This window comes from Myxine glutinosa, chromosome 11, assembly GCF_964187855.1.
Source record: "Myxine glutinosa chromosome 11, kmMyxGlut1.1, whole genome shotgun sequence".
Taxonomy (NCBI): Eukaryota; Metazoa; Chordata; class Myxini; order Myxiniformes; family Myxinidae; genus Myxine; species Myxine glutinosa.
Window position 1 is genome coordinate 23976115 of NC_136271.1, and position 27052 is coordinate 24003166.

Sequence of the window (27052 nt, forward strand, 5' to 3'; positions counted from 1 at the left end):
TCCGTTTTATATATATCGCTGTGCTTAAACTAAAACACTTTTTCACTCAGAATCATCTAAGTCATAACTATCACATGAATACTCAGAATCATACTCAGAGTCATCAATAAAGCTACTCTCATAACTATCATTTGAGCACAAACTATTAGTATCATAACTATCATCTGTGTTCAATGAAATACTATCATCACCATCGTCCAAGTTCAATGAAATACTATCATCACTATCGTCTGAGTTCAATGAAATAGTAAAATCTTCACTGCTGTATTGACTCATATTTAATTAGCAAGAAAAATATTCCCATCAATATCTATATACTTTCTTTCATTAACAGATTCAATCTCTACAATTTTTATATCAAAAGTTATCTTTAAATAATCTCTAACTATCATAGAACGAAATGACATTTCACCAGAAATATTAACATCATTCATTTTACTTAGATCTACACCCTTTGGATTATTAAAGAAAATACAAATGTCTCCTCTAGAATTATTAATGGTCTTATCATTCTTTTTCAAAGTATCGTGGTCAATCACTTTTTCAAGCTTTGAATAAATTGCCAGGAGTAGAGGAGAAACTTTTGTTAGATTTACTTTAATGGATGTCTTTCCAGGTATAGTTAGAGCTCTTCCTTTAAATGAAATAGAGGGGCTCATGTTATTTTCCATAACTGGTTTTACCCAAAAATTTCCATATTTATCTTTGTTCAATTTAACATCTTTGACATATTTTTCTATATCTTCCACCGAAGTAGAGATTGATTGAAATTTGTCTTTTGTGCTTTGAAACATTGTATTTATTAATGAATAAACTTGCGTTTAGTTTAAGTAAAAATTTACCACATAAATATGATAAGTTCTGAAGGATATTTAGAATTTCCAGACTCTCCATATGATAAATTAGAGAATTGTCCGGCTTGTGATAGAGTGGGGCTTAATGATGAGGATTCATATAAACAATGTATTTTCTGTGATTTAATTTTAATTAATGATAATAAGAAATATAAAAAAATATATAACTCTTTTAAATTAGAACCAAAAATGAATTACTTTACAAGATTAATAAGAGAGATGAATGTTAAGTATTGTGATGATAATACACCATTTCTTTCAAGGGAAGAGACTAATTGTATTGAGGAAATGTATAAGGGTTTAATGATATTTATTATTCAAAATAATTTTAATGGAAATGTTAATACAAGATACTATATAAATAAAATAATGGATTATTTTGAAATTAAACCCGAACTCAGGATAAAATATAGAGTTTCTCAAATAGCTCAAAAAAAGTTGGATAACTTGTTTTCCAAATATATAAATGAATGATTTTTTACCCGTTTGGGAAAATAAGATAAAATTTAATAACCATAAAAACATTCCAAATTCATTGAGATGTCTAATAGTTGGTTCAAGCGGATGTGGAAAAACCTGTTTACTTTTAAAGATGCTCCTTGGTTCTAATTTTTTAGATTATGATAATTTAATAATTTTTACAAAGTCAAGTTTTCAACCCGAGTATCAACTACTCTCACAGGGTTTTAATGCGGGTCTTAAAAAGGAAGACATTATCGGTTTATTTAAACTTCAAAACAAACTAAATGATTATAATATTGATGATATAATACAATTATTTTGTGATACACAGAAATCAAAATCGAAACCCATAACTTGTATTCTCAGTGATAATACGGATGATATACCTTCACCTCAAGATTTAGATAAATCAAAAAAGAACCTTGTCATCTTTGATGATTGTGTTAATGAGAGAAACCAAACAGTAATGGATAGCTACTATACAAGAGGGAGACATTCTTCTTGTAATTGTATATATCTTAGTCAATCATATTTTCAACTCCCTCGACGCTCAATAAGAAACAATGCCAATACTTTTATTTTATTTAAGTTAAATTCAATAGATGTAAATAATTTTTGGAGAGATAATTGCTCTACGTTATGTAGTAAAAAAGAATTTGAAAATTATATGAAACACACGATTGGAAAATATAAATATATTGTTGTGAAACAAGATGAGATACTAAATGATATTTTTCAATAAATAAATACAGAAAATGAATACTGAAGAAAGAGAAAGAAAGTTTAAGGAACATCAACAATTAGTTTCAAAAGTTGTTAAACAACAGGAAGAGATAAAGAAGAAACGGAGACAGAAACTAACTGGTGAAGAAGCCTTTGAAAGAAAACAAGAGAAATTCTTTAAACCACTTTTGAAAACTCAACACCCTACAGTTCCCACGGTAGAATTTACTCCGAAAAAACTTCAAATGCTCAAAGATTTTAGTCAGATAACAAAACAAGAACTTGGTGAATTAGAATATGATGACGAGGGATTATTTCGGAAACTTGAGCAGGTAAATCAACCCCCTAATTATGTTGTGGAAGCTCTTCAAAACAATGAATATTCTGCGGGTTCAAAAACCAGAGCAGGTCTCATTCCAACAGAAGAACCAGCAGTGTTTCATCTTGTGGAAGAAAAGGTATTGATATTTAATGATGAATTGATGTTCTTGAGTTCTACTCAACCAAATGTTAAATTAACTCCAAGATTAATGTTTCTTCTAACAAACCCCGGATTCAGCGGTTCAAAATATTTTGAGGAACCACTTGATATGGAAAGAGAGGAAGATAGGGTATATATTGAGTTGTTAAATACACTTGATTATGGAGTTTCTGTTGCTGGTAAAAGTAAGAAGAATGAGAAGGAGAAACATATTATTGATGCTTTAAGTAAGCTTGGTTCGGGTGTTAGTTTTCTTCCAAATGACCCATCACAATTAGTTAATAGGCTATTATTGTTATTAGGTAGTAAGAAGGCTGGAAACAACAATTGTTTTAATGAATCCTCAGCCATTTTAGATCAGTTGATGAACATGAAAATAATTAATAAATGTCAATACAAAGATATTTTATTAGATATTAAATAAGATGAGAAGCACAATTCTTAGTTTTAATTTCACAACGAGCGATTATACAGCTTCATTCCCTTACCCACTACAACTTGACCCCCTTACCTCATATGAGGCATCTTTGTTGTCAATGGAAACTTACAATACCCTTTTTAATATCACAGAGAAAAACAACAAGTTTAGTTATAATCCAGGCACTGCCTACAAAACTATAACTGTTTCACCTGGAGCTTACGAGATTTCTCAAATATCTTCAGAAGTCTCTCGCCTTATGAAAGAAAAAGGTGATGAACCAAAAAATATTGTAATAGATATTCAAACACACACTTCAAAATCAACTATTAAACTGAAAAATAATTATAAAGTTGATTTCACGATTGAAAATTCGTTCAGAGAGCTATTGGGTTTCTCTTCAAAAAAGATTGAAAATAACGGGACGTTTTACAGTGATAATGTTATCCAAATATCCTCCGGTATAAATTCAGTATTAATTCATTGTGATTTGATTGATGGTGCTTATAACGATGGAATAAGAACAAATACAATATTTTCATTCAGTGCATACTCAACCCCGATTGGTTATAAATTTAATATGGAACCAAAAAATCTTGTCTATTTACCTGTGTCAGGAAAAACCATATACAGAGTAAATTTTAGGATAACCGACCAAGATAATCGTATGATATCCTTTAATGATGAAATTATATCCATCAGAATTCACCTACGTGAAGTTTTTCAATAAATAAATAATGGTTATTGTAAGAAAACACGAGTTGGGAAAATATAAAATAATTACAGGGGAGGGCATGTTCCTTTCACCAGACTATACAAGGTATGTGGGTAAAGGATACTATAAACCTAAGAGACAACGGGGTGTGGGTCATCAATTTCGAAATAAAGGAGATGGGATAATTGATACTCTAATGGGTATTGGTTCAACCATTCTTAAACATAAAGACCTAATTGGTTCAACTGCTTCTCTCATGGGAAATGTAGCAGGTGTTGTAAAGAGTATAAAAGATGCTCAAAAGGAGTCCCATAAATTACAAGCAATCAAAGAAATTAAAAAAGGTAAAACTCAACTATCTTCACAAGAACGACAAAAAATCATTAAAATACTTGGGTCAGGGTTTCAACAATTTTAATACTATATAAATACAAGTATGGAAGCGATTGATAGTATCTATGATTTGGATGATACGATTATCATTTCAAACTCTACTAAAAAGGAAGACTATTTTAAGGTAAATGCTATTACAGGAACCGACTGGAATTCAAACGGAACAAAAAGTTTTGAAATAAATAATCAACAAACTTACTTGAATATAGCTGATAGTTTCTTGCTGTGTAAATTTAAATTCACTAAGGCTGCGAATAATACTAATGCTACACTCGTAAATGATTTCTTCTGGAAAATGTTTGACAGTGTTCGCCTGTATATTGGAACACAAGAGGTTGAAGCGGTTGATTATGTCTCTGCTACATCTGAAATGATGAAATTTACACTATATTCGTTTGGTGATAGAATGGGTAAGGGAGCTGTTGAAGGCTTTATTCCTGATATGTCAACGGGAACAAACACAGACCCTGGTTATAGTCAAAGGAAGTCAATGTATAATGATGACGCAAAAGCTGAGAATAGTTTTACCGTAGCAGTACCTCTTAAAGGTATATTTGGATTTTGTGATTATGATAAAGTTTTGTATGGTCTTAAAATTAGATTTCAACTACAAAGGAATGATAATGTAAATAGATTGCTTTTTGGGGCTGAAAATGCTTTTGGCGACAATAATAAATTTGTTATTAATGATTTGTGTTGGTATATCAATGAATATACTCCTAATCTTAAAACGGAGGAGATGTTAAATAGAAGACTTAACTCAAAGAAACCGCTAAATGTATCATACCTTAAAAGAAGATGTCAACACGTTAAACTGGAACACACTACCTACACTTGGAATTTGGGTGTTCTTGAAGGAAAGCCACGATACCTATGGCTCATTTTTAAAAAACCAGATGGAGAGGAGGGTACTAATAAGAATAATGCGCTGAGTGATAATGCTAAGGTGAAACAACTTCGGGTTTCTCTTGATGGCACATTTTATCCGCGAGATAGATTGGAAATTGATTGGGAAAAAAATGATTATGCGGAAGCCTACAAGTCCTACCAAAAAGTGTGTGAAAGTAATGGTAATAATGATCCTATTTTGGATATGGTTGCATTTAAAGGTTTATATACAATCTACGCAATTGACCTGAGTTCTCAAAAGGAAACTATAAAGTCTAATCGAGTGGATACTTCTCTATACATTGAAAGAGGGGAGAATGAAGAAGTTGATGCTTATTGTTTGCTTTTGGAGGAAACAGAATTACAGATTAATACAGATAATGGTGTTATGATTAATATCACATAGGTTTTTTCTCATAAATAAATGGTAGGGGTATATGTTAATCAAATCAATCTTAATAAATTAACATCTTGTATTCAAAATCAAAAGCCTTGTATTATTAATGTTAATACAATTCAAAGAAAAGGAGCTGTAAGAATTGATGTTTTACTCACACACACACACAAGTAAAAACACTAAATGATGTTGGATCACTTAAAATTAAAATGACGAAACCTATGTTAAAGAAATATTCAATAGACGAGTCAAGAGGAGGATTTCTCCCGTTTCTAATTCCTTTATTTGCTGGTTTAAGTGCGGCGGGAGCATTGACTGGTGGTATTTCAGCAGCGGTAAAAACTGCTAACGAAAGGAAGGCACAACTAAAAGCTCAAAAAGAATTGGAAAGACATAACAAGGAGTTGGAGAAACAAATTAGTGGAAGTGGTGTAATTGTAGATTTTGCTCAAAAACTTGAAAGTCTACCTGATAAAGCTAGATTGTTGGTTGGTGATATGCTTTCCTCTATCGCTCAAGCGGGTGTTAAACTAACTAAACGGGGTAATGGATTGTATCTTTCTCATAAATAAATGGATAAATGGTTTAAACAATTTGGAAAGAATACAACGTCAAATATAGAACTAGCCAAGTATTGTAAAACACTAAAAATTGATAATGTGGTAATCTGTATGAGAGATGAATTAATACATATAAATAAGAATACAAAGAATATTATTATGAATTTAGACACACAGAATGGTTCTCATTGGGTTTGTATTCATAATAGTCAGGATAAATATTATTTTGATAGTTATGGTATGCCACCACCTGTTGAAGTAATACAATTCTTACAGAATGGTGTTTATCAAACATTTCAAGTTCAAGAAATTAATTCTAAATGTTGTGGTCAATTATGTTTATATGTATTATTTCAACTCAACAATAATGAAAATTTTTATGATATCATTTTTAATCTAATATAAATGACATGTTGGAAAAGATGGTTCTATCTTTGGAAAATCCTCTCAGGATATTGATTTATCAAATTATTATACAAAGGCACAGGCTGAACGACAAAAATATAGTGTAAGTAAAAATATTAATATGAAGAATACTTATAAATTAATCAATTATCCAAACCCTACAGATGCGAATGACTTAATTAGATTAAGTGATTTATCACAATATATATTTTTAAAGAAAACAGCACGTTTTGTGAAAGAAGTAAAATTTACAACCACAACACCTGGTTATACTGACCATACACCTTTCCTCATTGAATTTAACTACCTGCTTACAATTGAATTTTATAAAGAAGGACATTTAGTTAATATGCGAATTAATAAATGGGGGTATGATATGCCTGATTTAGGGTATAATTGGTCTTTTTCAATAAACATAGAAGACCTACATGATTTAAATCAGTCTCGTAAAGAAGAATATTATCCACTTGGTGAGGATAAGGATTTATGTGGAAGTACAATTAGTAAACAACAAATACGTGATTTTAAGAAAAGAAAAATATATGATAGTATAGCGATGGTTCGCATGACAAAGAAGGAAGGTAATGAGATAAGGATAGAAAGCCGAGGAATACAAACCGATTTGGTAGTGGGAAGATGGGGTGGTATTACCTGTCATAATATTAATCTCACATATATTTCTGATACATAAATGGCAGGAAGAAGACTACAAGAGAATTATAATTTTTGTATTCAAGGATACCTACAAGAAAAGGGTGCTCGGTATTACATACCTTATGATTTGGAGCATATACATGGGAATTTTGTCATTAAAAACTGGCCTTATACTGATATTGTTAAACCCACAAATAGAGACTTGTTTAAAATATTAAATAAAAATGAACTTCTCAAAGTTATGAAATATAAAACTCTTTTAGAAATCGTCAACAAATCTTATTGGTATCCTATTATGAGAAAAATAATTATAGATACAAGAATATCTCAAAATCCAGATGAGTATATGTATAATATTCTTTGGGGTTCAAACTCAAGGGTAGCAAGGGATGAGGAAGGAGTTGAAGAAGAGAAGGAGGAAAGAGAGAAAAAGGAGAAGGAGGAAAGGGAGAGGGAGGAGAAGGAGGAGAGGGAGAAAAAGGAGGAGAAGGAGGAGAGGGAGAAAAATGAGAAGGAGGAAAGGGAGAAAAGGGAGAAGGAGGAAAGGGAGAAAAGGGAGAAAAAGGAGAAGGAGGAGAGGGAGAAAATGGAGGAGGAGGAGAGGGAGCAAAGAGAGAGGGAGGAAAAATATAAAAAGATGGAAATCATTGAGATTCATAAAAGATTGAGTGTATTAAAGCAAATAAATCAATCTCAACGCACCGAAGAGGAAATTAAAGAATTAACAACTCTTATGAAGATAATGGTTTCAAAAATAAGAACGTCAATGTCTTCAATTTCAGGGAGGAGATTTAAACGAGAAAGTGGTGAAGAAGAAGAAGAAGAAGAAGGAAAAGATTATGTGATTGATGATGTTGGTGTCATTGACTTTAGTTAGTTTTTATTTGTAAATAAATGGAGGAGAGAGTGAAGGCATTCCTTAGGATTCTTTATGTTTTAAAAATAAAGATTGAAATGTATATGTTGAAAACCAAAAAGGTTTTGATACTCTGTCGGAATTTTTCTGATAAATAAATGAGTTATTGTCTCAAATGTAAAAAGAAAACTAAATCTAAAAATATCTCTTATGTTAAAGCTAAAAATAATAGAGTTTATCAAAAAGGAATATGTCAAGTATGTGGCTCTAAAAAGTGCCAATTCATCTCTCCTAAAAGAGGAGGAGACATACAAAAGTTTCTGTCAGGAAGTAAATTTACAACAACTGGAATTCCAGGGGAATTACACCTTCCAGGGTATTCTTTCTGTGGTCCAGGAACAAACTTGGATAAAAGATTAGATGAGGCTGACAATCCTAAACCTTGGTCTAAACCTACAAATAGGGTTGACGAAGTGTGTATGAAGCATGATATTGCTTATGGGAAAACCACTACGTTGACTGAAAAACATAAAGCCGACAGCGAAATGTTGTATAATTTGTCTTTGATACAAAATCCAACGTTGAGAGAGAAAGTTGATAGGTTTATTGTGAGAAATTTGATAAATGCTAAATTGAAACTTGGTCTTGGTTATTCCTCAAAAAACTATTAGGCTCTAATGATGTCATCAAGACTGAGGAGCTTTTGGCTGAAGAATTACACAAACCTATAATCACAAAGTTTAAAAGAAGGAAGGTTTATTCTAAATACACTGACCACATATGGTCCGCTGATTTAATTGAATTGAATAATGACAGGGGATACAGGTATGCTTTAACCGTTATTGATTTGAGGAGTAGATTTGCCTGGGTTGTCCCTTTAAAAAATAAAAGGGGTGATACTTTAATGTTAGCCTTTAAGCTAATATTTGATCGGGATAAAAGGAAACCAAAGAAGTTATGGACTGATGAGGGAACAGAGTTCTATAACAAAATATTCATGAAATTTCTTAAGGGGAAGGGTATTAAATTATACAGCACCTTTAATGAAGGAAAGGCAGTTGTTATTGAGCGTTTTAATCGTACTTTAAAAGAGAAATTATATAAAAAATTCACACAACTCGGTTCTCAAAAATGGGTGTATTTAATTCAGGATATTGTAGATAATTACAATAATACAGTTCATTCATCAACACAATCAAAACCATCAGAAACATTTACAAAATTAGAATATGAAAAGGAGATTAATTTGAGAAAGCCCAAGTTTAAAGTTGGTGATATTGTAAGAATATACAAATGGAAAAGTCATTTTGAGAAAGGTTATACACAAAAATGGACTCGTGAATTATTTAAAATCATTGATGTAATGGATACAGTCCCTTGGACCTACAAATTATATGATTTAAATGGAGAATAAATCTTGGGTTCATTTTACTCACAAGAATTACAAAAAACACAAGTAAGCAGATAATACCCTTGAAAATAATAAATAAATAAATAAAATGTAATGGGGATACGTTTTTAAATCTGTGAACCCCAAACACAGAATCCCACAACTTTTTAGTTGGGGCTTAACTTTTGTGTGTGTATAATGGGGATACGTTTTTAAATCTGTGAACCCCAAACACAGAATCCCACAACTTTTTAGTTGGGGCTTAACTTTTGTGTGTGTATAATGGGGATACGTTTTTAAATCTGTGAACCCCAAACACAGAATCCCACAACTTTTTAGTTGGGGCTTAACTTTTGTGTGTGTATAATGGGGATACGTTTTTAAATCTGTGAACCCCAAACACAGAATCCCACAACTTTTTAGTTGGGGCTTAACTTTTGTGTGTGTATAATGGGGATACGTTTTTAAATCTGTGAACCCCAAACACAGAATCCCACAACTTTTTAGTTGGGGCTTAACTTTTGTGTGTGTATAATGGGGATACGTTTTTAAATCTGTGAACCCCAAACACAGAATCCCACAACTTTTTAGTTGGGGCTTAACTTTTGTGTGTGTATAATGGGGATACGTTTTTAAATCTGTGAACCCCAAACACAGAATCCCACAACTTTTTAGTTGGGGCTTAACTTTTGTGTGTGTGTGTATGTGCGAGTGAGTCATAATAATATACAAACCCTAACCCAACCCAAGCCCTAACCCAACCCCATCCCTAACCCAAACCCATCCCTAACCCAACCCATCCCTAACCCAACCCCATCCCTAACCCAACCCCATCCCTAACCCAACCCCATCCCTAACCCAACCCCATCCCTAACCCAACCCCATCCCTAACCCAACCCCAACCCTAACCCAACCCCATCCCTAACCCAACCCCATCCCTAACCCAACCCATCCCTAACCCTCACATTCAAAATCCCAACCCTAACCCAATCCCATCCCTAACCCAACCCCAACCCTAACCCTCACATTCAAAATCCCAACCCTAACCCAACCCATCCCTAACCCAACCCCATCCCTAACCCAACCCCATCCCTAACCCAACCCCAACCCTAACCCTCACATTCAAAATCCCAACCCTAACCCAACCCCATCCCTAACCCTCACATTCAAAATCCCACCCAAACCCTAACATAATCTTTCTTTTCTTCTTTTTTAAATACGTATTTCTTTTTTTTTTTTCCTCTTCCTCCAATTCTGTCTTTCAAGGCTTTTAAGTTTGAAGAAGTAGAAATGGGAAGAAAGAATTTTCCAGCATTTTCTTCCTCGAACTTTCTTGATATTGCTTAAATCAAGCGTCATTAAATAAAGACCATTGTTCATTGCTTTAGAATCCAAAGAGTCTCCAAGAGGAACCCCACAGGTAGAGTCTCCAAAATAAAACCAACTTTCCAAGTTCCCAAGGTATAACCACATTCCTGTTGAGCCTCCAAGATAGGTATCACATTCCGAGTCATCAAAACAAAACCCCCATTCCGAGTCTCCAAAAATATAACCATCTTTCCAAGTCCCCAAGGTAAAACCACAATTTTCAGAAATATTGGGGGTTTCCGTGATAAGTCTCACATAGTATAACTGCGGACCATCAGGGAAAACTTCCCTTTCCCAATTTTTTAGGGTTTCTATGATGTGTCTCACATAGTATAACTGCGGACCATCAGGGAGAATTCCCATTTCACAATTTTTTAGGGTTTCTATGATGTGTCTCACATAGTATAACTGCGGACCATCAGGGAGAACTCTCCTTGCCCAATTTTTTAGGGTTTCTATGATGTGTCTCACATAGTATAACTGCGGACCATCAGGGAGAACTCTCCTTGCCCAATTTTTTAGGGTTTCTATGATGTGTCTCACATAGTATAACTGCGGACCATCAGGGAGAACTCTCCTTGCCCAATTTTTTAGGGTTTCTATGATGTGTCTCACATAGTATAACTGCGGACCATCAGGGAGAACTCTCCTTGCCCAATTTTTTAGGGTTTCTATGATGTGTCTCACATAGTATAACTGCGGACCATCAGGGAGAACTCTCCTTGCCCAATTTTTTAGGGTTTCTATGATGTGTCTCACATAGTATAACTGCGGACCATCAGGGAGAACTCTCCTTTCCCAATTTTCAGAAATTTGTGGGTCTCCAATGTATGACTTGTATTCTGGCTCATCAAGGTAGAACTTGTTCAGTGGGTTTTGTTTTGATAACTCACAACAAGTATCATCATGGTAAAACTCTTTTTCAGGATTTTGTGGATCTCCAAGGTATAACTCTTTGGCTGGGTCATCAAGGTAGAACTCGTTCTGGGGGTCTTGGTTGTTCAAAATGTCTTCAAACAAAAAAATAACTTCATCCCAAGTTGTGTTAAAAGCAGAATTTTCATTTCGTATCTCAGATACAATTTCCTGTGAAAGAAAATAACAATGTATTAATTTAATACAATATTTTTTATTTGTATAAATCAAGCTCTATGAATATTAAAATAAACTTTGTTAACTCTTACACGAGTCTCATCTTTAAAAAAAAAAAAAAAAAAAAAAAAAAAAAATTAAATAAATAAATAAATAAATAAACAAACTTACCTCCATTGATAAGAGGTTCGAGTCCAGTTCATCAATCTGAAGGTTGAGTTCTACACAGGTAGTAGGACTCCATGGAATAGCAAAGTTATCCCATTCCATTTCGGCATAGTAGTCCATTCTCAAGTGAAGCAGAAAGCGTGTTTGAAAAAGCCTGTGTGGTCGCTGCCTTTTATAAGGACTGGGTGTGTCTTCCTGTGGAAATTCCCTGGGCGTGTCTTAACTGGAAATGATGTGATGGAAATTCCCTGAAAATGATGTAATGTATTACCTGGAAATGATACAATGCTGAAGAGTTTATAAAGTGGGTGGGACTTAGCAAAAGTGGGAGGAGCTTAGCAAAAGTGGGCGTGGCTTAGTAAAAAGTGGGCGTGGCTTAACAAAAAGTGGGCGGGGCTTAGTAAAAAATGGGCGTGGTTTACCAAAAAGTGGGCGGAGCTTACCAAAAAATGGTATGTGGCACTGGAGGCGCTCAAACAAGAACATTGAGGGAGGTTTACCATTTTATCTTAGCTCAGTTAAAATATCTTAATAAAGAACCAAACTCAAACATATTTTTTGTTAATATATTAGATGGTGAAGAGAGTTGTAGGAGAATTAAATTATTTCCCACGCATAAACAAATATTTGTAGGGTCGTTGTTTGAGTGGGTTATATTCACCAGATGATATTAAGAGTAAAAGGTTAAAAGGTCCATGAGGTCAGAAGGATCACAGGTGTTTAAGTGGTCTAATGAATAAGGATAACATGTCAAAAGGTTAGAAGGTTCGTAAAGAACAGGGTGAGAGAAATATAGGTGTTTAGGGGCAATGAGGGAGGGAAAGAATTAATATGGAAGTGAATGGGTCAATGTTTGAGTGGGTCAAAGATTAATCTGCCAGATGATATGTAGAAGAAGGATGATAGGTCTATAAGAGAAAACAAATATTTGTAGTGTTTGAGTGGTCTAATGAACAACATTAAGGATAGGTACTACAGACAAAAGGTTCATAAAGATGAGGGTGGGAGAAATAGAGGTGTTTATGATTTTTGAAAAAGACAAGGGGGTAAATGACATTAGATAGGGATTTCACATGTTAAACGGAGGTGTCCCAGAAGCAACATTATTACACTACTCGTCGATGCTTCACCTGGATTCTTACACCCCGCAGCCCGTTCCTTGCTCACACCTCCAGCCGTTTCCATGCTCCTCGTACCTTTCCTTACACACCCAGGTACTCTCATTCCACTCACAGACTTGGTCACACACCTGACCACCGAACACTTTGGCACACATTCGTTGGTCGCACACCTCACCAACACACCTCTTCGCACCCCCTCCTCGGTCACCTCCTCTGTGACAATCACAGGTGTGCTCTCATTCGCACACCCAACCACGTGCCTCACCACCAACTCCAGCGTGCATTCCCACTCACGCTCTACCATTCCAGGTGTGCATCCTTTCTCACCTGTCACAACCAACTCATGCTCCTTGTCACTCTCACTACTCTCACCACCACTCTTGACAGCGCACTCACCCTTACTCTTGACAGCGCACTCTTTCCTCATGCACCTGTCCGTCACACACCTTTCTCGCGCACACTCTCCCGTTACACCCTCTGTAACACTCACCACAGGTGCGCATTCTTCCTTGCCTTTGACAGCGCACTCTTTCCCCATGCACCTGTCCGTCACACACCTTTCTCGCACACACTCTCCCGTCACACCCTCTGTAACACTTACCACACCACGCTTCCATGTGCTCCCTCGCACACGTGCTACGACCGACTCACTCTCACCAGCACCCTCACTCCTTGGCACGCACTTTTTCCTCACACACCCCAGAGTCGGACTTTCTCGCACACCTCCTTTTTCGCACACCAGACCTGTCGCACACTTCACCAGTGGCCTCTCACGAACACCCGGGTCCATCTCGACCCCCAAGCTTCTTAAATCCCCTGGCGCATCATACGCACGACCATATTGGTCACCACTTACACCGGGTCCTCTTCCTCTTCGCTTCTCCTCCATCACCTGCGAATCCCTCATCCGGTTAATGAGCACATCATCACGATCCGAACACAGACTTTGGACCAATTCTTTTACTTCCTCCTTTATCTCTTTCTTATCCTCTCTCCGTCGCTTCTTAATTTCGCTCACCCCTTCTTCCACTTCTTCTAATTTCTGCTTCACCTCCTTCATCTCTTCGTGCGCCCCTTTAAGTTCTTCCTCTAACTCCACTTTATTTTTTTCTATGTGCTCCCGCACCTCCCGCTCTTTAACCTCCATCACCTCTACCACCTTGTCCATTTTCCTCGTCAGGTCCTCATGTACCGTCTGACACTCTTTTTTAATTACCCCTACGTCCTTTTTCATCTCCTTCTGTGTCGATTTTAAACCCTCTATTACCGCTGTGTTCTTCTTTACCTGGTCCCCCAACTCCTTTTGTCCCACTGTCAGTTGTTCTACTCCCAGCGTCAACTCCTCTATACCACCTTGCAATTTTACAGTCCCCTTTCTCACCTCCTTCTCCATGCGCTCCTTACAGTGCCTCACCTCCTCGCGCACTCCTCCGACCTCCTCACTCACTCCTCTTCTGATCTCCTCTCCCATCACTTGCATCTCCTGCCCAGATGCCACCCTCATCTGCTCCATTTCCTCCCTGTGAGCATCCAGTTTGGTTTCTAACCCCATTCTGACCCCCTCTATCTGCTGCCCCATTTGTTTAACTTCCCTTTCCGCTTGGTCCCTCATGTCCCTCAATTTGCCTTCCATGGTGTTTTCTAACCCCTCTAACCCTTTTTGCATCCCTTCCATTTGATTCTCTTGAGCGGCCATTCTGTTTTCTACCCCCATTAACCCCTCCTGTATTTCCCCTAATCTATTGTCTAATTTCCCAAATTTCTCGTCTAATCCCTTAAAATTATTGTCTAACCCCTCTCCGGTACCCCTCGCTTCGTCCCTCATTACCCCCATTTCGTTTCCCATTACCCCCAATTGCTCATTCTGAGCCTCCATCCGGTTCCCCATTACCCCCAATTGCTCATTCTGAGCCTCCATCCGGTTCCCCATTACCCCCATTTGGTTTCCCAACCGCTCACTATCAGCCCTCATTCCCACCATTTGTTCCATAAGGGCCCTCATTTGCAGGAGGAAAAGGTTCGAATCCACCAGGGGCGCTGCCACGGTCGCGGGCGCGGTGACCAGCGAGGCGCCATTTTGTGCGTCTGCTACCCTCGCTGCTTCGCTCTCCTCACGTCCCTCAATTTGGTCCTGGACCGACCCTGCCTCACTCTCCACTACCGGACCCCAGCCGACTTGGTCTGCCATAGCGCGACTTTCAAAATTCGGGTTTTTATTTCCGTATAACAAAATCAAATTTCGCCGTTATAATTTCGTCGAGCGCAGTAAACGCGCTCCGGATCGATTCTACCTCCCAAAGTTTGGGCCTAACAAATTTAGTCCCGGGTCCGAATTCCACTCCTCGACACCAATTGTTACTGACGCGGTTGTGGATGTTAGTTTACCGAGCGGTTTGGTATGACCACGTCTGCACAGTTTACCCGATTATGCTCGAACGTTGACTAGTCGCGCTACGCTAGATCAATGAAGGAAAAGGACACAACGGCTGGATTCAAATGACACGACACCAAGGGTTCAGTTCTCAAGACCTCCGGAGGAGGTTATATTCGTTCGGAAGGTTAGATTACAACTACAAGAGGGACAGCATAGAAAGACAAGCACTTAGACACACTCTTATATTAACCCCAACAGACGACAGATAAACGGGACAAAAGGCTGACTCACACGGGGATTGATGGCAAGGAAAGGCAGGCAGTCGATGGCTCCAGGTGCACCTGGGCTCAGGGCAGAATCGACCCGGTTCGGTCCGGTCCAAAGATGCGGGGAGGTATCGTCGCGCTGGGGGTGGCGGTGGCTTCCTCTGCTCTCCGTAGTTCAGGCGCATCTGACCTCACATCCGGTGAGTCGCTGCGTATATCCGGTGGGGAGTGACACGCCCTCGGCTCGTTAGCTCCGCCCCAGATGGAATCGGTCCGCCCTTCTTATTGGGTGCGGGGGGGGGGGGGGTTACCAGGCTCCGCCCTTGACGAGGAGCTGACAGCCAGCCCCTTCGTGGTAACCCCGTCGGAGCGCATGGTCATGGCGGCTAACCGAGCCGGTGTGAGGACGCACACTCCCCGCGCCGTCGCCGCGCCGCCCCCCTCTGCTGTTGTAGTAGCTTCTTCATGGGGACGAGATGCGGGGAGGTATGGGAAGGTCCTAAACTCACTACTGGTGCCATATAATCACATTCTGGTGCAACGAAGAGTCAGAATTAATGGAAACGAGTCCTTAACTGACATAGACTAAGAATAACTAGCAAGATGTCCGAAAGTTGTCTACGTGAGATGCGGTGGACCTGGGCACGACATTTAATGGGGGAAAAAGGGGAAGGTCGGTTCTACAGAGTGTTATTTACAGGCAATGGGACTAGGGAATGGGGGATTGTGGATAGTTGGGGAGTATTGGGGAAATAGGGGAGTATTTACAAGCGGATATTGAGGCCAAGTCCCATATCCGCAACAATATATATATATATATATATATATATATATATATATATATATATATATTGTTACGGACACGACTTATTGAGATGTTATGCTGGGCCGAGCGGAATGGCCGCCGTGTTCGCACAAGTTACCCGATTCCACTCGAACGTTGACTAAGTCGCGCTATGCTAAATCAATGATGGAAAGGACACACGGCTGGGTTTAAATGACACGACACCAGGGGTACAGTTCTCAAGACCTCCGGAGGAGGTTATAATATGGGTTTGCAGAATGTTTAGATTACACGGACAAGAGGTACAGCACAGAAAGGTAGGCACTTATACACGGTCTTATCGTATTCCCGACAGACCACAGACAAACGGGACAAGACAGACTCACACAGGGATTGATGGCAGGGGAGGGCAGGCAGTCGATGGCTCAAGGTGCACCTTGGCTCAGGGGCAGAATCGACCCGGTCCGGTCCAAAGAGGCGGGAGGTATCCAGCGCTTGGAGGTGGCGACTTCTCTCTCCAAGCTGGGGGCGCATCTGACGTCACCTCCGGTAAGTGGCTGCGTATATCCAGTGGGGAGTGACACGCCCTCGGCTCGTTAGCTCCGCCCCAGATGGAATCGGTCCGCCGCTTCTTATTGGGTGCGGGGGGGTTACCGGGCTCCGCCCTTGACGAGGAGCTGAAAGTCAGCGCCTGTGTGGTAACCCCGTCGGAGCACATGGTCAATGGCGGCTAACCAAGCCGGAGTGAGGACGCGCACTCCCCGCGCCGCTGTTGTTGTTGTTGGTGTTGTTGTTTCATGAGATGATGGGAGGATGCGGAGATGAGATTGTGGGGAGGTATTGGGAGGTCCTAAACTTACTACTGGTGCCATACAATCACATTCTGGTGCAACGAAGAGTCAGAATTAATGGAAACGAGTCCTTAACTGACATAGACTAAGAATAACTAGCAAGATGTCCTATAGTTGTCTACGTGAGATGCGGTGAACCTGGGCACGACATTTAATGGGGGAAAAAGGGGAAGGTCGGGGCTACAGAGTGTTGTTTACAGACAATGGGACTAGGGAATGGGGGATTGGGGATAGTTGGGGAGTATTGGGGAAATAGGGGAATATTTACAAGCGGATATGGATGGAGGCCAAATCCCATATCCGCAACAATATATATATATATACATATATATATATATATATACATATATATATACATATATATATATATACATATATATATATATATATATACATATATATATACATATATATATATATACAGTCACGTGAAAAAGTAAGTACACCCCATGTAAAGTTTTGACTTTTTCAACATATTTCAACATACAGCTATTTGATCTTAATTTCAACAATATTGAGAGATAAAGGTGATATAATTTAACAAAAATCATGGAACATTTACATTTTGTAGTCCATTGTATAATTTAAATAAACATAAATGCAAATTTCGCATGTGGAAAAATTAAGTACACCCCTACATTTATCACTACAAATACCTAAAAATAGAATCAGGTGCACCAGCTCAGGTGCAAATGATTAGAACATCGTTAGAGAGGATCTTGGAGGAACCTGTCTTATTTAAACCTCAGACATTTAGTTTGGTTTACTCTTTATTGTTGAAGTGTGTGGCGTCACCATGCCTAGATCAAAAGAGCTCTCTGAGGCCTTCAGAAAGAAGGTTATAGATGCCTCCGAGTCTGAGAAGGGATTTAAAAAGATCTCCAAACAATTTGAAATCAATCATTCGACTGTCCGGAAGATCATCTACAAGTGGAGAAGATTCCAAACAACTGCCAACTTGTTCAGGCCAGGCCGCCCCAGCAAGTTCAGCCCGAGAGCAGACCGCAAGATGCTGAAAGATGTCTCGAAGAACCCCAGAATGTCATCATGGGACCTACAGGTAGCTCTTGCCACTGTTGATGTCAAAGTGCACGAGTCTACCATTACAAAGAGGCTGCACAAATATGATCTACATGGGAGGTAGATGGAGTTCATGGGGGTTACGGATATGGTGTGAGAAATGGAGAAGGTGAAAGGATTTTGGAGTTTGCTGATGGAGCTGATTTGTTGATTTGTAATACTCAGTTCCAGAAAGAGGATAATAAGCTTGTTACATACACGTCAGGTGGGTCGACGACAACCGTTGACTACCTTATGGTGCGTAGGCGAGATAGGGGGCACCTCCGGGACACAAAGGTGATCCCGGGGGAGGAGGCTGTTTCACAGCACCACTTGGTTGTCTGCGACGTAAGGGTGAAAGGTGCGAGGAGAGCTCGGCGGGTGAAGTACCAACCGAGAATGAAGGTGTGGAGGTTGAAAGAGGTGACAGTAAGGGAGGCATTAAAAGAGAGGCTGAGTAGGGTCGAGGATGATGTGGTTGAGCTTGAAAGTGGTTGGATGTCAATGAAAGCTAGTCTGTTGGGAGCCGTTGGTGAGGTATGTGGATGGACAAAAGGACCACCGAGGCACTCGGAAACATGGTGGTGGGATGATGAAGTTGGAAAGAGGATTGACGAGAAGAGGAAGAATTTCAAGGAGTGGCAGAAGGCGAAGGGTACGGGAGCAGAAACAGCAGAGCATGAAAGTTATAAGGCAGCCAGGAAGGCTGCAAAGAAAGAGGTAGCAAAGGCGCAGGAGGCATGTAGGAAAATGTTGAGAACGCTTGGATTCGGAAGAGGGTCAGAAAGCAGTATTCAGGATTGCAAAGCAGATAGCGAAAGAGAGGTGTGATGTGATGGGGGTGAGTTGCTTGAAGGATGAAGTGGGACAAATCGTTGTCGACCCAGATGGAATTAAAGGAAGATGGAAAAGATGTATGGAAATGCTGTTGAATACAGAGAATGAATGGGATGGCAACATAGAGGGTAACTCAGTTTTAGGACCGGCAGAGAAGATAACTGAGAAGGAAGTTGAGGAAGCGATAAAAGCAATGAAGGGTAGAAAAGCGGGAGGACCGACGGGAGTTGTGGGAGATATGTTGAAGGCAGCAGGAAGTTGGGGTGTGAAGAGAATGACAGAGATCTGTAATCTGGTGGTGAAAGAAGGCCGCATTCCAGTGGATTGTGAACTGAGTACCCTCGTCCCTCTATACAAGGGGAAAGGTGACCCTCTGGAGTGTGGCTCGTACCGAGCGATAAAGTTATTGGAGCATGGAATGAAGGTATTGGAAAGGGTGTTGGAGAGGAGGATAAGGAAGAAAGTGAAGATCGACGAAATGCAGTTTGGATTCATGCCAGGAAGAGGAACGACAGATGCGCTTTTCATTGTGAGGCAGTTGCAGGAGAAGTACATGGAGAAGAGGAAGAAGTCGTTTCTTGGGTTTGTTGATCTGGAGAAAGCATTCGATCGGGTTCCACGCAAAGTATTGACATGGGCATTGAGGAAGTTAGGAGTGGAGGAATGGTTATCAGAGTAGTGATGGCAATGTACAAAAGAGCGCGCACAGCTGTAAGGACGAAGGACGGGAACAGTGGTGAGTTTGAGGTGAAGGTGGGAGTGCATCAGGGGTCGGTACCAAGTCCACTACTATTTGTAGCTGTGATGGAGGTGCTGGCTCAGAACGTAAAGGAGGGTTTACCGTGGGAGTTGTTGTATGCAGATGATCTGGTGTTGATTGCGGAAAGTATGGATGGACTGAAGGAAAAGATGAACACGTGGAAGGAATGTATGGAGACAAAAGGTCTGAAGGTGAATATCGGAAAGACGAAGGTGATGGCAAGTGGTAAAGCATGTGGTGAGGTGGAAAGAACTGGGAAGTGGCCCTGTGCTGTGTGTCGGAAGGGTGTCGGAGTGAACTCCATTCAGTGTACAATGTGCGCTGAGTGGGTTCATCAAAAATGTAGTGGTCTGAGAGGGTCATTAACCAGTGTGGCAGCTACATTCAAATGTAAGTTGTGCACAGAGGGAGCTGCAGATGGAGGAAATGTTGAGTTGGATCTTGGAGACGGCGTGAAGCTGGAAGGTGTGAAAACATTTTGCTACCTCAGAGACATGCTGAATGGAGAAGGTGGATCAGACTCGGCAACGGTTGCTCGAGTGAGATGTGCATGGAAGAAGTTTCGGGAATTGAGTGGCGTGCTGATGATGAGGGGAGTGTCGTTGAAGCTGAAGGGAAAGGTGTATGCTGCATGTGTGAGAAGTGTTATGATTTATGGGAGCGAGACATGGGTAATGAACGTAGAGCAGCAACGAAGGTTGGAAAGGGTGGAAATGCGAATGGTTCGACAGCTGTGTGGAGTATCGTTGAGAGAGAGGAAGACAAATGATGAATTGCGAAAGATGATGGGAGTAGAGCCTGTGATTGATGCTGTGAAGAGGAACAGGTTGAGATGGTTTGGTCATGTGTTGAGGAAGGATGAAAGTGACTGGTTGAGAAGAGTGATGGAAATGAATGTAGTAGGAAGTAGAAGACGGGGAAGACCGAGAAAGACTTGGCTAAAGATGGTGGAAGAAGAAATGCGGGCAAGGGGGTTAACAAGGAGAGATGCAGAAAATAGGGCAAAATGGAGAAGATTGTCATGGGGACCGCAAGGCTAACCCCCGCTCTAGCAGGGAAAATGGCCTTTAAAATGCATGTTGTTGTTGTTGTTGTTGTACGGGAGGTGTGCCAGGAGGAAACCTTTGCTGTCCATAAAGAACATCAGGGCAAGACTAAAGTTTGCCAATGAACACCTGGGCAAAGACCAGCACTTCTGGAACAATGTGCTCTGGACAGATGAGTCAAAGGTAGAGCTATTTGGCCACAGTACCAGAAGACATGTTTGGCGAAAAACAAAGACAGCATTTGACCACAAGAACCTGATACCAACTGTAAAGCATGGTGGTGGAAATATTATGGTTTAGGGCAGCTTTGCTGCATCAGGGCCTGGGCAGTTCACCATCATTGAATCCACTATGAATTCTTCATTGTACCAGAGTGTGCTTGAGGATAATGTGAGGCAATCTGTCGGAAAGTTGAAGCTCAACCGAAGGTGGACCTTGCAACATGACAATGACCCTTAACATACCAGTAAATCCACCAAGGAATGGCTGAAAAGAAAGAAATGGAGGGTTCTGGAATGGCCAAGTCAAAGCCCGGATCTAAATCCCATCGAGATGTTGTGGGGGGGTTTGAAACGAGCTGTGCATGCAAGAAACCCCTCAAACATCGCACAGCTGAAATAATTCTGCATGGAGGAGTGGGCAAAAATTTCTCCCAGTCGATGGCAGACTGTTATAAGAAACGCCTACTTGAGTTCGTTTCTGCCAAAGGGGGAAATACCACCGATTAGAGCCAAGGGTGTACTCACTTTTTCCACATGCGAAATTTGCATTTATGTTTCTTTAAATTATACAATTTTACTCCAAAATGTAAATGTTTCATGATATTTGTTATATTATATCACCTTTATCTATCAATATTGTTGAAATGAAGATCAAATAGCTGTATGTTGAAATATGTTGAAAAAGTCAAAACTTTACATGGGGTGTACTTACTTTTTTACGTGACTGTATCGTGTTATATATATATTGTATATATACTGTGTGTGTATATATATATATATATATATATATATATATATATATATATATATATATATATGACTGGCTCTGGCAAAAGCAGACACTTGGGGGCAAAAATCAAAATTGAAATTTTGATATCTCATTCTCCATGCTTTTCTTTCATTTGATGCATACATTATGTTAATTGGATGAAAATTAACGAAGTTATGGTATTTTAATGACAATTACATATTCGTATAAACAATGGGGGCGGGGTTTACTTGCCGACTGGCAAATGTCCGGGTCTTTGTCGGCATGACGGTGTTGTGAGTGAATGGAGCTTTTAGTCATTCTTGTCATTCGTAATGGCAGTCCTTTTTAGTTTGAATAAAACAAAAGGGAAAATCACAGGGGCAATTACACACTGGGGATTATTATCTAGCCGTAACTAATTAACATAGCTCCATCCCTCATATGGAGACACAGACGATCTTGCCGGAACGGATTCCCTGCTTAGTTACATCGAGGTGGGTATCTTCTTTGAGGTGGGTCATCGGAGCATTCTAAACCAACACAATTCTATCTAAATTCTAGACTGAGGTTTCATTCCCTACCCCCACACACGTAACATATATATATATATATATATACACACAGACTTGGCATTTAATATGGAATTTTTTTTTTGTGAGGGTGAACTTACTTTTCAAGATGTCTTAGAACCAAAAGTTCATTGGAATTATATTGAAATTACTCTAGATTTTGTTAATGTGACCTTTAAAAGAAACAAAAACCACATTTGACATTTCGAAACAAATAAATTGATCCTTGAAAGTGATGTAAACTGATATCGAACTCAATTCATGGACAGTACTGTATTAAACTTCTGTACGTTTTCCAGAAGTATCTCTTTATTTTGCACATTATCCCAATTTTTTTTTAACAAAAACAAAAGTTAAATTACGACTGGGATTACCGACAGTAAAATTACAGTTCAGTACTTCGTCCCGGTCGATCGCTGAATTAACGCCAGTGGGGTTGACTCAGCCTGTCATCCTTCCGAGGTCAGCAAATTGAGTACCAGCTTGCTGGGATGAATGATCACGGTGTGTTCCCCGATTTAGAATAGGTACACCGTATCCCTGCGCATCCTAAGAGCGTGACCAAGGGTTGGCATCAGGAAGGGCATCCGGCCATAAAAACATTGCCTCAAACAGGGAACCATGATTGTCATGAGGCCCGCAAGGCTAACCCCTGCTCTAGCAGGGAAAATGGCCTTAAAACGATCATTCATTCATTCATTCACTTCGTGTAACCCCTACGAGCATTCAGCAGAGCACGTACACGTTGAGGCATGCTGTTCATGAGATTTGCCAAGGTTTGGACAGGAATCCCTTGCCATGCAGTGACAATAGCCTGCTGCAATTCACGCACAGAGGTCGGCTGCTGGTCCAAGTGGTCGATTTGACGCGTTAATTCTGCCCACAAGTTCTCTATCGGATTCATATCCGGGGACATGGCAGGCCACTCCATATGCTCCACACCACGGTCAGCAAGAAAGTGTTGGATCATACGAGCACGATGAGGCCGTGCATTGTCATCTTGGAAGACAAAGTTTCCTCGAAAGGCTGCACGAGCAAATGGAAGCAATGTTTCTTCCAGAATGGCCCTGTACTTGAACTGGTTCAGGTTTCCATTCAGAACAACCAGGTCAGTTTTGCCCCCTGCATGAAAAGCAGCCCAAACGGTCACCGCACCACCTCCAGCTTGGACTCTAGGCATTATACAATCTTTGTTATAGGCTTCATGCACTTGTCTGTGCACTCGGACGTGGCCATCTTGACGATAGACCAGAAATCTAGACTCGTCACTGAAGATCACATGATTCCAGTGTCCTGGCTGCCATTGACGGTGCTCTCTGGGCCACTGCAATCGGCGCTGGCAGTGTTGTCTGGTCAGTCGTGGCTTTCTCAGGGGACGCCTGGCACGATAGTCTGCTTGAACCAGTCGTTGGTTGACTCGCCTTCTGGATACAGGCACATTTGTCAGTTGCTGCCACTCAGCCCTAAGCCGATTAGCTGAATTGGTGCGGCCATTGCGGACTAACCGGTGCAGCTGGCGATCATCTCTCCTTGTGATTCTGCGGGGACGTCCTGGCCTCGGTATTGGAGTGGGGACACCCCTCTGAGCATTTCGTTTCAGGATCTTTGACACCTGACCTTGAGTGATGCCACACTGCCGAGCAATAGCACGCTCTTTCATGCTGTAATTTCGTAAAGCCACCACTCTATGACAAACAGCATTGTCGAGTTGACGGACCATCTCCAGAGGAAGCAGCAATAACTTTTGGAGACGTGCAGGAGTTGTTTTCCACTAATACAGAACGCAACAACCCTTGTATACCCGACTGTGAAGCCAATCGTCAAATGCTCCTGTCCTGTACATTTTGCCACGCCACCTGTGATATAATCCTGTTGTTGACTTCTTGCTGCGACAGACAATCAGTGACATGGTTCTTTTAACAAATAAATCACCAAAGTGTAAAAGAAACTCACCAGATTGATATACTGAGCTAAGAAAGTAAACCCGTCAAGAAAAAAAAAATATTCCATATTAAATGCCAAGTCTGTATATATACACAAAGAATTAAGTTAAGCACCCCCCCCGTTTTTTTACAACCTCGCACATTACAAGTTTGTTGTCGTCAAAACAGTGTAATATACCCATGTTATTGCTATATTTTCTGGAGAAGTGATATTATGGTCACATAAAAACATAACAATCATGCCGTTTTCAATATTTTATTCTGAATAATTTAAGGTGAAATTTTTTGGGAATTTTAGGCATATTTTCACCTCAATTTAAGTATGGAGCTATAGGTCCATCACGGACAGTGTGGATGACGTTTATGTTTTCTAACGTACAGTCATTGTTCTGAGAAGACCTCAAGCGATCTTTGCGTCAATAACGTGTGTAGGACCCACGTGATCGGATCACTGACTCAACCCTACGTCTCATAGACCCTGTAAGCCGTCGTATGCGTTGCTGTGGCAGGTTGTTCCATTCCCGATGTAATGCACGTTCGGGACATGTTGGGACGACAAATTGCGAAGATGGTCCCTCCAATAGCCAATCTGGATGAATTGGAACGTGCATTACATCGGGAATGGAACAACCTGCCACAGCAACGCATACGACGGCTTACAGGGTCTATGAGACGTAGGGTTGAGTCAGTGATCCGATCACGTGGGTCCTACACACGTTATTGACGCAAAGATCGCTAGAGGTCTTCTCAGAACAATGACTGTACGTTAGAAAACATAAACGTCATCCACACTGTCCGTGATGGACCTATAGCTCCATACTTAAATTGAGGTGAAAATATGCCTAAAATTCCCAAAAAATTGCACCTTAAATTATTCAGAATAAAATATTGAAAACGGCATGATTGTTATGTTTTTATGTGACCATAATATCACTTCTCCAGAAAATATAGCAATAACATGGGTATATTACACTGTTTTGACGACAACAAACTTGTAATGTGCGAGGTTGTAAAAAAACGGGGGGGGTGCTTAACTTAATTCTTTGTGTATATATATAATCGGGAGATTAAATCAGATGCGGACGTAGCTTCAGGACGTCGATCTTTAATTTTTGACAAGCTTTCGACCAACAAAGGTCTTCTTCTTAGTCTACAGAAACAACAGGCATGTGTATCAGACAAGTATGTATAGTGATATGTGTATTTATATATCATGTGTATTTCTCTGAGGAGAGGCTTCCGTCTGCCCACTCTAGCATAAAGTCCAGATCGGTGGAGTGTTGCAGTGATGCTTGTCCTTCTGGAAGGTTCTCCCATCTCCACACAGGATCTCTGGAGCTCAGCCAGTGACCATTGGGTTCTTGGTCACCTCTCTTACCAAGGCCCTTCTCCCCCGATTGCTGTTTGCCCGGGCTGCCAGCTCTAGGAAGAGTCCTGGTTGTTCCAAACTTCTTCCATTTAAGAATTATGGAGGCCACTGTGCTCTTGGGAATCTTCAATGCAGCAGAATTTTTTTGTAGGCTTCCCCAGATCTGTGCCTCGACACAATCCTGTCTCTGAACTATGCAGGCAGTTCCTTCGACCTCATGGCTTGGTTTTTGCTCTAATATGCATTGTCAGCTGTGAGACCTTATATAGACAGGTGTGTGCCTTTCCAAATCATGTCCAATCAATTGAATTTACCACAGGTGGACTCCAATCAAGGTGTAGAAACATCTCAAAGATGATCAAGAGAAATGGGAGGCACCTGAGCTAAATTTCAAGTGTCATCGCAAAGGGTCTGAATACTTATGTAAATGTGATATTTCAGATTTTTCTTTTTAATAAATTTGCAAAACTTTCTAAAATCCTGTTTCTCTTTGTCATTATGGGGTATTGAGTGTAGATTGATGAGGGACAACATGAATTTAAACGATTTCAGCATTGTGGGTTGATGGATTGTTGCGCTGTCAGTCCATCCTTGAGTTGGTGGAAATTGTCTGTACCTTAGGTAAAGATATGGATGGACGAGGTAAATTAAACCAAAAAGTCAATTTTCCCTCCGAGGTTGCAACATAACAAAATGTGAAAAAAGTGAAGGGGTCTGAATACTTTCTGAATGCACTGTGGACATTCCCCGACCCCAAAATTCATAACAATATAAATAAACAAACAAACAAATATAAATATATATATATATATATATATATATATATATATATATATATATATATATATAATTATATATATATATTCATATATATATACATGTATATATACATATATATACACATACATATATATATATATATATATATATATATATATATATATATATATATATATATATATATATATATATATTTATATTGTTACCGATTTGGGAACCCCCCCCCCCCCCCCCCTTCACTTGTAAATATCCTCGAAAGCCAAGTCTGTATATATATATAATCGGGAGATGAGGCCGTGCAGGGAGGAGGGGGGGGGGGGGGGGGGGGAGGGGGAGGGGGGGGAGGGGGAGGGGGAGGGGGAGGGGGGGACTGGGGGGGGCGGGGGAGGGGAGGGGGGAGGGTAGGGGGGAGGGGAGGGGGGAGGGGAGGGGAGGGGGGAGGGGAGGGGGGAGGGGAGGGGAGGGGGGAGGGGAGGGGGGGAGGGGAGGGGGGAGGG

The 27052-nt window shown here is 40.2% G+C and overlaps 2 protein-coding genes across 5 annotated transcripts in view; both read right to left on the reverse strand.

Annotated features, from left to right (window-relative positions):
* TCF25 (TCF25 ribosome quality control complex subunit) overlaps positions 1–27052 on the reverse strand; it is a 105217-nt gene that overhangs the window by 34138 nt on the left and 44027 nt on the right. The window lies entirely within an intron of this gene.
* On the reverse strand, positions 10376–11880 carry LOC144888284 (uncharacterized). The gene is made up of 2 exons (XM_078765950.1): positions 11828–11880; positions 10376–11650 (listed from the first exon to the last, which is right to left on the reverse strand). The coding sequence occupies exons 1-2, from the start codon at positions 11831–11833 to the stop codon at positions 10409–10411; spliced, it is 1248 nt and encodes a 415-aa protein (XP_078622076.1). The 5' UTR covers positions 11834–11880; the 3' UTR covers positions 10376–10408.